The sequence below is a fragment of the Hypanus sabinus genome, chromosome 13, assembly GCF_030144855.1.
Source record: "Hypanus sabinus isolate sHypSab1 chromosome 13, sHypSab1.hap1, whole genome shotgun sequence".
NCBI lineage: Eukaryota > Metazoa > Chordata > Chondrichthyes > Myliobatiformes > Dasyatidae > Hypanus > Hypanus sabinus.
Genome location: NC_082718.1, coordinates 19,800,333 through 19,813,669, shown reverse-complemented (window position 1 = coordinate 19,813,669; position 13,337 = coordinate 19,800,333). Strand labels below are relative to the sequence as shown.

The 13,337-nt window shown below is 43.5% G+C and overlaps 1 protein-coding gene across 3 annotated transcripts in view; it reads left to right on the top strand.

Moving 5' to 3' along the window:
- Positions 1–13,337, top strand: part of hgfb (hepatocyte growth factor b) — a 55,523-nt gene that overhangs the window by 26,922 nt on the left and 15,264 nt on the right. For all 3 annotated transcript variants that reach the window (XM_059987266.1, XM_059987264.1, XM_059987265.1), the window contains exons 13-15: positions 1,093–1,204; positions 7,734–7,808; positions 11,839–11,982. In XM_059987266.1, the coding sequence (XP_059843249.1) occupies positions 1,093–1,204; positions 7,734–7,808; positions 11,839–11,982 (331 nt within the window). The remainder of the gene's footprint in view (positions 1–1,092; positions 1,205–7,733; positions 7,809–11,838; positions 11,983–13,337) is intronic.

Genomic DNA, 13,337 nt, shown 5'->3' with positions numbered 1-13,337 from the left:
TACATCATGTCAATAGCTTCTTTTGATATTCTTTATTCAAACATACTCTCTTTTCATACAGTATCTGATTCAGAAATTTGAGCAGGAATATGTGTTGAGCTTTGAAATACAGATGCCCCAAAATAATATGTAGTTCATTTGAACAACTATAATAAGGTAATGGCTTGTGGGGGAGAGGGGTTACTTCAAAATGTTGGCAACACACACAAAATGCTGGAGGAACTCAGCAGGCCAGGCAGCATCTAGGGAAAAGTGTAAACAGCTGACATTCTGGGCCGAGACCCTTCATCAGGACCTTGGGCGACTTCACACACATGATATTTTTTCAGTTACCTTTTCATGCAGGTAGTCTAAAAGCTTCTGGGGACAGATTTCCCAGATGCCCACAACTAATGCTGTGGACACAAATCTTCCTACCATTGGTAGATCAGCTATTTGATTGCAAAGTGATAGTTTTTGCTTCATGTTAATTCAAAAGCCTACAGTTTGAGCAGAATTTGGTCTGCAAACTTCCTTAAACTCAATAACACAGCCAATGTTTTCTGGTTGGATGCAGGCCTAATTAACACAACCCCTTGGCTGACACATCATCTCTTAAGCAATCAGCCTGGTGCTGTGGGCCACCAGTCTGTGCTCTATAGACAGTGCTGTTTGTTTGCAAAGCTATCTTTTTAACTTCAGTCAAATTTTTGCTTTCCATTTACATTAAGATTTAAAGACTGGCTTCTGCTTACAAGAAGTTGAGTACAGAAAATTATTTGCAAACTCAACCTACTCAAAAACAGCTCTTTGATCTCTGCAAGTGTCAGCTGCTCTGTTGGAAAACTGAGCTCGGCAAAAAGCCACCCTAGGACAGTCAATAAACGAGAAAATCTACGGATGCTAGAAATCCAAGCAACACACAAAACCCCGAAATGTTGGCTGTTTACTCTTTTCCATAGATGCTGCCTGGTCTGCTGAGTTCCTCCAGCGTTTTGTGTGTGTGAATATCCTGGACAGTGAATATCCATCACAGATCAACAATGTACAATATAAGTTTCAGCAATTAATGTCAATCCCAAGAGTTAATATAAAACTCTTCTTTCTTCCCAGATCAACCAGCATACAATGACAAATGCCTTCCACCAAAGATGAGACTAAGGATAGTGCATGGATTTCCAGCAAAACCCAGAACATTTAACTGGATGGTCAGTCTGCGGCGAAGGTAAACCAGTCTGACTTATAAACAAATTTCCTGATGGCATACGTTAATGTGAAAGAACTCATTTTCTCTCACTGTGAAAAATGCTGATATCCAAATTTGATATTCAATCAAATTTTGCAGAGGAATTGATATTTTTTACTCTATGTTCCTTTCCTTGTCTCGATGCCCCAATGTTTGGAATTTCACACAGGTATTGATTTTATTTTACATCTAGAATTAGTGTTTTTCTCCCTGTCCTGAACATATTGACCCAGAGATCCGTGGTGATTAACCCATTGCACCTTTGTTTGGTGACCTCCTGGTCTGTGTGGTTGAAGACGTCAGAGTGCAGGGGCCGGTGAAAGGGACGAGGGAGTGTTCCCTCTGCTGCTCTGCAAGGTTTACTCATCTCTGTGCTAAGCTGAGGCTGTGTCTTGCAACTAACGGGCTCCCCGGTCAGCAACAGTGATGGCCTCGTGGCTGCAGACTCACTTTTGCAATTCTGAATGTTGCTTGCTTTTATTGTTTACACAATGTTTTCTTTGGGAGTTTGACAGACCTTTTTTATTGGGTTCTTCTTGTTTTTATTTGTTTTGTGGCTGTCTGTAAGGACACAAACCTCAAGGTTGTATATAGCGCACATACTTTGATAATAAATATAATTTGAACTTTGAATAGCATGCTGCACTGAGCTCTGACAGTTGGATTTTCTAATCCTCTCCTTTTTTGGAGTTTGAGGAAGTAAAGAGTCACTTTTGAATTTAGTCAGAGCTGATCGATTTGTTGATTATCATAGTGGGACTCCTTAGAATCATTAAGTCCTATGGATAGTTGATTATGCAATATGATCAGGGCAGGCATCCACAGATTGTGGATCCCATCAGAAACAAGGGAAAGTGAGGTAAAGCAAGAAGGTACTGTTGAGACAGCAGACAAGTTATGAACTTATTAGCTGGTGCAGATTCAAAGGCTGATAGGTCTATTTCTGGTCTGGAGTTAAGTATCCTGCACAATGGAGTTCAATGTTGATGGAGAGCAGAGGGATATGCAGTATAATGGCAGTTTATTACATGTTCACTGTTCATTGCATGTTTATGTTGTTAGAAAATACCACTTTTTACTTCATTGAAGTTAAAAAACAATAAATATGTGCATATTAATCTATCCATATGTAACCCCCTGGGTCGCCTCAGGCTCGCTCAGCTCGTTCTCGTCTGGGGGGAGCAGCCTTCGGCCCCGCCAAACTGGGTAATCAGCTGGTGCGGATGCTGTGTGATGTCCCCGCCTCGCCCAAAAACAGACAGTACTCCATATGCGATTAAATGAGTACAATTTATAAAGGTTACTATAACTAAGTGATTAATAACGATACAGTATATATGAAGAGAAAATTAAAGAAAAGGCGCCAAACTTATCAAAGTCCAAACCACTTCGTGCACAGCCGTTGGAGCTCAATTACTGAAGTCTTCTGGCCACCATTCGATCTCCTCCGAACTCCTCGACTCGCAGCTCAGGACCGTCCGAACTCCTCGACTCTCCAAACAGCTCAGGACCCTCCGAGTGGTCAACCAAGCACATCTAGCTTCATCACCCCCCCCCCCCCCCCCCCGTCCTCGGAGAATCTCCCGGCCTCGGACCCCCCTTTGGGGTCCGATCCTCGCCCAGCTTAGAGCATTGCGTCCTCTCTCTCGACCCCCTCGCGCCGATCTGCCCAAAAGCCCATCAACAAAAGCTTACAGACTCAGAAGAAAGAACATTAATCCCCATTTGGTTTACAAAGGAATACCATTCTCGTTATCAGTAAATTAGCATTCCTGCTAGTTAACAAAAAGAAGAAACCCTCTTTACACTCTCCCTCCACCAAATAAAAGTCATGTCCTCATGACTACTAAATAACTCGCCACCTTTCCTGCCAACACACCGTAACCCAAGCACAAACAGTGACATCTCCTCCCCACACAGTAACCCTCACGCCCTGTTTTTCAGGCGCTACTTAGGCCAACTATCTGGGAGTTCCCTAACCCTTCTGAGACCTCCGTACCCCCTCACCTAAACCCTTCAGGCTCAGACACAACTGGGGATACCTTGGGCCCACTACCAACTCTTCTCTCAACCTCTCACTCATGCCCCACACTGCACACAGCTAACCCTCCCCGCTACACCTGACTCAATGGGAGAAAGGCCAAAGGTCTCTTCCTCAATCAAGGGAAAGTCAGCAAAAGGCAGCATGTACCACACATCCAGCACATCATCCATCGAATCTGTATTCTTCCTCATTCCTGTGATCGGTAGCTGCTGTTTGATCTTCTCCAAACGGAAACACGTGGCCTGCACTGCTCCCGCAGTCTCTTCAGCCTCCTGTTCAGTATTCACTGCACTTCTCTCCAGCTTCTTCTTCCTCATGACTTCTTCCAGATCAACTTTCAGGTTTTGCACTTCATTTGAACTGTCGATGGTCACCTTCAGGTTCCCTTCAAGCCTCTGCTTCTCTCTTCTGAGATTTGTCTGTAATTTCTTCACCTCCGCAAACTACCCTCTCCGGGTTCTCAGTTTGCTATTACCCTCAGTCAGACAACTTTCTTCATTCTCTCCAACTTGTAAGTCTTCCGAATGGTTCCAGATCACTTTCTCCAGTCTCCCCGTCTTCATTTCAAACTTGGTTCCGTAGAGACAGTCACTCACGAGCTGCGACCTTCGCCAGCCCTGGCACGTGTCCCGAAAACTCTTTAACTCGGTAGTTCTCAGCTGCTCCTGCAACGACCTCACTTCATATTCTCCTGAGGCAAATCCAAACACCAAGAGATCATCCACATACACCAAAACTCCAAACGCCTCCACATCCCCTATGGTCTTCCACCTGCCCCGCAGGAAGGTTGCAAGGGCTCCAGATATGCCCTGTGGCATCTTTTCGGACCCGAAGACTCCTAGGGAATTTATAACGGCGGTCTTCTCCTTGTCGGCCCCAATCATCGGGATCTGGCAACATCCACTCCTCAGATCCAGCACCTTAAACCATTTCGCACCACTCAGACAGGCCATCGCCTCTCCGGCCCTCAGGGCCATATTCTGGTCACTGACAGTGCGCCTCTTCAACGCAATACAATCCACACACACGCTGCCTACATCTTCCATGGCTGTAGGGGCCAGTCGCCGCAACCTCTCTCTCTCCGAGGTGTCTTCAGCAGTCAACTCCCCTCCCTCGTGGTATTTCGCAGCGTCCACTAGGAGGGTCTCACCCTCAGATACTTCCCCCAGGCCGTACCGCCAATGGCTCTTGTTTGAATTCGGTATCGGCCCAATGCTGCTACACACGTCCACACAAGCAGCTCGAAACTCTGGGTGCATCGACAATGCCTCCAAACAACGCTCACCCGCCTCCTCCGGGCAGGCCCCCAAGCGCACCAGCAGGATATTGGTTCTCTCTAGAACAGAAAAGCTGCCCGTCTCAACAGGGTCCGGACACATCAGCATTAACGATTCATGAACCTCAGTCTCCTCCACATTTGCCTCTAAGAACTCCATTTTCACTGACCAACAACCGTCGTCTGGATAATCACCGGCACTGGTACCCCGAATCTCCAGTGTCCTCAATGTTGTCAAGGGTAAATGCTTCCAATAACGGTTATGAAACAAACTGTACAGCAACTTAACCGGCACCCCGGTGCCGAGGATGGCTTTAACTTGACTTCCATCCATCCGTAACAACACCTGTGCGCATGGCCCCTCTAAGCCTTCAGGAATAGAGTCTGTTCCTTTCGGGAGTTCCTTGGTACATTGCTGGGAACGTGCTCCCCCAGAGACCCCAAGCCGTTCCCCCACTGGGCCTCCTCTAAGTTTCCCGACACCTCTCGAATCAACGGAACAACTGATCCCCTTGACAGATCCCCTTGGCACCACAAGCAATTTATCTGCCCCCCTAGGCAAAAAGAGATACCCTAAAAACTTCCCACCAATCTCCTGCCACGGATATGATAAGCCCCCCAGCTGCGGCATTTGACTTCCAGTCGAACCACACGCATTTTCCCACACTTTCCCAGAACTGGCAGCGGTCACTTCGAGGTAATTGCGCCCGACAGTTCTAACAAAGTCACCAGCCCGCCTAATCAAACTTTCAACCCGTCCCTGTCGCTTTCCCTCAGCCAAGCACTGCCACTCACCCAACAACTGAGGGGTCCGCTCCGCCCACGCCTCCGCCCCTTTAGGGCTGGACATTATTCCAACAACCGGGCGGAGCTCACCACTGCTGAAACATCCCAACCTGTCACCCCTCAATCTCCAAACAGTACGGACAACCCATGGTCCCACCACCATTTCGTCAGCACTAGTCGGAACTCGAACAACGACAACTGCTACCAACAGCAGCCACCCCACCCAACACACACGCAGTGATAACCAGCAATCGCACACCCACAAAGGCACACCAGCTCTTCGCCCCAGACACAATTTAAAGAGGGTGATCACATAGCTTCCACAGAAATCAACCCCGGACGAGCACCCCACAATGTAACCCCCTGGGTCGCCTCAGGCTCGCTCAGCTCGTTCTCGTCTAGGGGGAGCAGCCTTCGGCCCCGCCAAACTGGGTAATCAGCTGGTGTGGATGCTGTGTGATGTCCCTGCCTCGCCCAAAATCAGACAGTACACCATATGCGATTAAATGAGTACAATTTATAAAGGTTACTATAACTAAGTGATTAATAACGATACAGTATATATGAAGAGAAAACTAAAGAAAAGGCGCCAAACTTATCAAAGTCCAAACCACTTCGTGCACAGCCATTGGAGCTCAATTACTGAAGTCTTCTGGCCACCATTCGATCCCCTCCGAACTCCTCGACTCACAGCTCAGGACCCTCCGAACTCCTCGACTCTCCAAACAGCTCAGGACCAAGCACATCTAGCTTCATCACCCCCTCCCCCCCGTCCTCGGAGAATCTCCCGGCCTCGGACCCCCCTTTGGGGTCCGATCCTCGCCCAGCTTAGAGCATTGCGTCCTCTCTCTCGACCCCCTCGCGCCGATCTGCCCAAAAGCCCGTCAACAAAAGCTTACAGACTCAGAAGAAAGAACATTAATCCCCATTTGGTTTACAAAGGCATACCATTCTCGTTATCAGTAAATTAGCATTCCTGCTAGTTAACAAAAAGAAGAAACCCTCTTTACACATATTTTGTTTAGAAAATAATTGAATTCTGAATTTTCCTTCCTGCCCCTTTGTCCTCATTTTCCATGAGCAAATAAGGCTTGCAATTCCCATGGAAAACAAAACCAAAATTTGGATGTCACTAAAGTGCTTTCCTTTATACCCAAAACACCCCAAATAAACTCAAGTATGCCCTAAAAATGTTAGGAATATACTAACATGCATAATGGCATTAAAGCCTTTAAATAACAAAAAACAAATGATATTGCCTAACAGAACAACATAAAACTGTTATAAACATGCACGGACATTTTAGTGATCTTGAGGATCACACTTATGATCTATCTGCAGATTGTGGGACACAAGAGAGGTTAAGTGAAGAGGGCAGAGGTGGGCAAAATTGTGTGTGTGTGTGTGTACTAGAGTTCTAAAGTTAAGGGTACGTGTATATGGTCAATGGTTATCTAGCAAATTCTGCATAGGAGACATCGACTTAAGCAAGAACTTGGCTTCAAATGACTTCCATTGATGGTATTGATACTTTCAAGTACTAGCCAGTCTTAAAAGTTGTGATGTGTGGCTATATAAACAAAGACCACAGTGATTCTAGAGCACTCATACACTTGGAACAAGTATCTGGAAACTGAACTCTTAATTCATGAGAAAATGAATGTTTACATGATATATGGAAATACGTGTTCAAAAAAATTGAGATTGGTTTGGGGCTAATCTGGTATGTGAGGGAACTAGCGGACAATTTAATTGAATTACTACTGAGGATCATAGTACTCAAAAAATGTAAACTATAGTTGAATGACTTTAATGTTAATCAGCTGTTGGTTTCATGGACAATAAGATGATGAAACCCCATTGATTTGCTCTGGGATGACATATATTTGCTCTGTGTGTGCAACAACTTTTTGACTTCAAAATCCATTTCAACCACACATGAAGCCTGGCTGAAAACCTTGCATTAGTTTGGCCTGACAGTCCAGTACAGCTTGGAAGCTTTCTTTTGAGTTCTCAGCTACTTTTTGAACTTACTATGAAGTCTTCTTGTGGAATGAAAATACAGGTATTCTTCTTCCTTACTGCCCCTTTAAGCAGCACTACAACCCTGCCCCACAGAATAACCCCAGGCACCTATTAAAATAGGACGTGAATTTACACAACATATAGACCTGTACAAACCAGATCGTTCAGACCTATAGACCTGATTTACAATTTGTTCTTGTTTGCTTCACATCAACAGCGCAACCCAAGGTTTCTGTGTTCCAGGGTTTATGAATATTTCCTACAATTTGCATCCCCAAAAGGAAGTAAATGCAGTTTGTGTTCTTTTTTGAAAGTTGTGGGTGTGTTGAGTTTATTTCTGTAACAGTTTAATGATAACTTGTTCCTCTGTCTTTCAGGGACAAGCATTTCTGTGGGGGGACCTTGATCAAAGAAGATTGGGTTCTCACGACCAAACTCTGCTTCTACAAATGGTATTAAAGCTTGTTCATTTTAACAATCTATTCAAAATCTAAAATGTCTGGTTATGTTTACACGTGGCACAGCATTCAGTGTCGTGAGCAGAGTTGAATCCTTTCTGATTTAAAAGCAGAAAAGCGTCTAAGCAGGGTAGGTGGAAATTCAGAGGAGGGAACCGCTATGTCACCAGGGTGTCAATGTTGAATTAGCAAGCCAGGAGGTATCTTTGGAAAGAGAAATGGTTAAGGTTTCATATTGAAGACCCTTCTCCAAACAATAACTATATTAGAGAATACGTACACAACACTGGAAGAACTCAGCAGGTCAGGCAGCATCCGTGAAAAAAGAGTAGCCAACGTTTTGGGCCGAGACCCTTCATCAGGAATAACTATATTAGGTTTGCTGCTTCATACTGAGTGCAGTGCTGCAAGGTCAGAAGGATGTAGGTTAGTTGAATAAGGGGAGTGAAAGTATCAAGGAGTTCAATGTCATGTTGGCAGCATGCATTGAGTAGGTCGGGAGAAGGTAAAAAGCCAGCAAGATGAGTCAGAGTGAAATGGGAATTCTGGAGGTGAAAGAAATAATTCAGTTTGGGGTGACCATTCCTGGCCAAGGAAATGAGGATGATGTGGAGATGGTGGAAGAAAAATGCAATGGTACATTGAGCTCAAGATTCAATGAGGTGGGAACAGTGGAGGAAGAAGCTGAAACTAGATCATTTGGGGTCAGCGAGAGGAAGCTGAGAACAGATAGTGGGCTGTTGAATTGAGGGGGAGAAATGAAGTCAAAAGAAATTAGGGGATGTAAATTCAGAAGGAGTTTTGGAATTCAAGCACTGTTGAAGATTGCCATCTTTGAAACCAGAGGAAGGAAAAAGTCAATGAGCAGCAATTCTGCGATGGGGCAACTTGGGGTGTTTCAGAGAGAGCTTGAGGGTGTGCACGTGCACTTCTCAGGATGCATGGAGAACAGTGTCTTGAAATGCCGGATGGTTTAACTAGCTGTGAAATGGGATAATTCCAAACTGTGAAGGGTAGAATTTCAATTGGAGCCCAGGAGGAAAGAAGGGGCTATAGAAGTCAGTTTTAGTCAACACTATCAAAACCTAAAAGGGAAGCAACTGAGGCTAATTAGTGCAAAATATTCAGACAAGATATTCAAAATAAATAGCAATAATCAATAAAAAGTGATGGATGTTGAAAATATTTTTAAAAAATAGAAAATGCTGGAAACACTCAGCAGACATGGCAGTACCTACAGAAAGGGAAATAGTTTGCAGTTCAAATTGAAGAACCTTCATCAGAGACTTCAAATGTTATGAGTATTCGTACCCATCTTGACGATATTCATACTTATTTTTGAAGCTAGTTAACAAAGAGCACAGAACAATACAGGACAGGAGCAGGACCTTGGCCCACAATATTGTGCTCTGCTAATTAAATTAATAATCCAATGCCCAGCTAAACTAATCCATTTTGCCTACATAATGCTTAGATCCTTTCACTTCTCTAAGAGCCTCTAGGATTCCTCCACCACCACTCCAGTCAGCACAGGTACCCACCACCCTCTGTGTAAACACAAAACTTGCACTGCACACGTCCTTTGAACTTGCCCCCTTCTCACTTTAAATGCATGCAAGTTATTAACAGTTCATGAGGGGGCAGAATTTTTCTAGTTGAATGAACTGGGAAAAGGTGGATTTCAAAAGCGGAGACTGATCCAAACAAAATGCAATCATGATGAATCCACCAAAATATGCAGCTTTTAGAAGGAGGCCAGGTATAATACTACATGTCTTTAATATTAGTGACTTCCAGTTGTGTAATTTAGACTTCCTGGTGATGATGAAGAGTCAGTTATTAGTAGTTAGTATTGGATCAGTTTTAGTCTCACTATATGAAAACATGACTTAAAATTCTTACAAACCACGATAACAATTTTAGGCATTCATTCTGAGACTGCCAGTATACTTCATGTTGATTGAAATATCTGGCAGCTTTCAGATTTGAATAATGTTAAGAGTGATTTGCGTTACTCATCTAAATGCACATGAGCATCATTTCAGTGTAAGAGGCTTTCACAGCACTCATCACCCATAACTGTGTTATCATTTTTGCAAGTGGTCATCTTGAACCTTATTTTCGTTTTGGTCATTTTAAAACTAAAAGTGCATTGAAGAACAATGCACGTTCATGACCCTAAAATGAGTGATAAAGCAAATGATGCAGAGGATGCCAAGCAACATTTATACATTAAGTGAGTGAGCAAGGGACTGGCAGATGGAGTAAAATGTTCATAAATGTGAGGCCATCCTCTTTGGAAAGAACATGGAAGATCAGATTGTTATTAAAATGGTGAAATATTGCAGCAAGCTGACATGCAAAGGGACTTGGGAGTGCTTATGCATGAATCGCAAAAGGTTACCAAGAAGTCAACAGGAATGAGAGGGACTGACCTTAAGAGCAGGGAGGTTAAACTGCTATGGGGTAGTCACTGGTGAGACTACACCTGGAATATTGCATGCAGTTGTGGTCTACTCACTTGAGAAAATATATGCTAGCTTTGGAGGCTGTGCAGAGGACGTTCACCATGTTAATTCTGGAGAAGAGGTGGTTACCCTATGAGGAGAGATTGAGTTGCTTGGGGCTATATTTGCTGGAATTCAAAAGAATAAGAGGGGATTTTTAGAATCTGAATTAGGTTTAATATCACCAGCATACTGTATGTCGTGAAATTTGTTGTCTTTGCAGTAGTAGTACAATAATCAGAGGGAAAAAGAACTTTAAATTACATTAAGTACTGTATATATATTAATTAGTTAAATCAAATAAATAGTAAAAAAGTAAAATTTAAAATATGGTGAGGTAGTGTTCATGGGTTCAATGTCTGTTCAGAAATCGGATGGCAGAGGGGAAGAAGCTGTTCCTAAATTACTGAGTGTGTGCCTTCAGGCACCTGGACCTCCTTCCTGATGGTAGCAATGAGAACAGGGCATGTCCAGGGTGATGGGGGTGCTTAAATGATGGATGCTGCCTTTTTGAGGCATTGCTGCTGTGGTAACCTCTACTTTACAAAAGGACCACTCGACAATTTAATGGCCAAAAGAGCATCTTTATCTGGGACGGCAAATGATACTTACAATACGGAGGCTTCCAGGTACCTCGTGCGGCCTGGGTGGAGGAACTATATACAATGCATACCGGGAGTAAAAACTCCACCAATCCTGGATCCTGCCTCTTGTTACCCACAGCTTCCCGATTAGTATGAACTTACTTTTGATAATACTCGCATTGCAACAGCTCCTTGAAGATAAACTGGATACTACAGAGGCTAGTGCTGATGATGGAGCTGACTAAGTTTACAATTATCCGCAGCTTGCTGTAGCACAGTTAGAATACTCTCCATGGTACGTCTGTAGAAATTTGTGAGTGTCTTTAGTGACGTGCCCTCTTTGTAGCTGCGTCAATATACTGGGCCCAGGAGGTATTGACTCCTAGAAACTTTGTCTCCATATGTTTTAGGCAAACATATAAAATTATGAAAGGAATAGCTGAGAATGAGGCAGGAAAGTTATTTCCACTGGTAGGTGAGACTAGTGGAAATAGCCTCAAGATCTGGGGAAGTAGGTAAAGGGCAGAGATGAAGAGGAACTGCTCTCCCACAGAGCAGTGAATCTGTGAAATTCTCGGCGCAGGGAAGTAATAGAGGTTACCTCATTAAATTATTTAAGATATAGTTGAATAGATTTTTGCATGCAAACTGAGTTAAGCGGTATAGGGAAAAGGCAGTAAGGTGGAACTTGGTCCACAGCCAGATCTTATTGAATGGCGGAGCAGGCTCCATGGGCCAGATGGCCTACTGCTGCTCCTTTTTCTAATATTATGCTACATTTTCTAGCTGCTCTGAAAAAGCACAGTAGCTTAAAAGAAGAATCATGTATTTACCATTCAAAACTCTACTTGATGTGATAGTGTATTTCTATACATCCAGTTTGCAATTTCAGGCAGAAAGTGAGGTTTTGCTTTGATGTGTTTTTGCTTTTAGCAATCAAGATTTGAAAGGATACGAAGCTGTAATGGGAATCCTCAAAGATGACCCAAGCGAAGAACCTCATAAGCAAGTGAGGGAAATATCTCAGCTAATCTGTGGCCCTGAAGGATCCAATCTTGCAATGCTGAAGTTGTCCAGGTTTGTCATTGAGCGCTCAGCTTTGAATTTATAGTCAAAGAGGGGCAGCTGGGCCAAGATCCATTAAAGTGTTTTCTATTTTCATTGATAATGCATCTTTTCCCAGTGCTGCAAAGGAAATGAAAACAGGAGGGGAGAATGTAAAACAACTTGACTTCGCCAAAGTGTTTGTAACCAGTTATAGTTCACAGAAAGATTTTACAGAGATGAAGGATCATGGAGTGATATATTTATGGGATATTTGATTGACAGCATTTCTTGCCCATTACAAGTTGGCTTTAATCTGAGCATTTTGCTAGGTCGCTTGAGAAACCACATTTCTATGGGACCAGAGTCACATACATACCAAAATCAATAAGGGTGGAAATATCGCCCTTGAAGACTCTGGTGAACTCTTGAGTTGTTACAACAATCCAGTGGCTAACTGATCGCAATTACTGGTGCAAATTTTTTATTCCAAATTATTTAGCTGCCTGAATTTCAATTCCCAGCTGTTGCTGAACCCATGTGCATCAGTAACATAACCACCACATTATCCTGCCCCAGTGTGTGATAGGGGAATGCTTGAAACAGATGCCACAAAACTTAGAGATTTAGATAGCTATTTGACATCAAGTAAGTTGCAAGTGAGAGAATGGAGCAAAAAATTGTGGAATTCATAGCAAAGCAACTCTACAATTACGGGCAGATAGGATTAGTGTATAGGAGCAAAAGGGTCAGCATGGATCTGATGGGCCAAAGGGCCACTTCTGGGATGTGCTAATTTGACATTATTTGTCTGGATCATGTCTACAGTGAGTGACCTATTGCCCCATCAAATCTGCTTAAGATGGGCCAGTGCCATGTCTAAGGCAGAGGGTTGGTCTTGTTGGACATTCACACAAGTTGTCTGAAGTTGGCAGTTAATGCAGCTTACAGTTGCAGTTGATAGGATTGAGAGCCAGATGTCATTTCTGCCTCTTAAGATATCAAAACATTCAGTTCTTGCTACACATTCTTGCTACAAACAATTTTAACAAGCCAACAGGCAGCTATTTCCAGCTGTACACTTTTTCACCCATATATGTGTTTTGAGCTCTAAATAATTCCAGTGTTTGATCTTTCTACTACTGTTGGCTTTGCAGAGGTACTTCTGCTTTTCCCTTCTTCCCCCTGCTTTTGTACTGCTCTTGCCACTTCATTAATATTGCTTGTCCCACTGGGTTTCCTATGCTTCCATCTGCGGTACAACCAATGCTGATAACCGGCTAATTCACTGGAAATAAGGCTTGATCATGGAACTGATCAGATCGTCCACTTAAAATCAAATGAGTGGGGCAGGGATCCTTTCCCACTTGATCAGTCATTTCCTCATA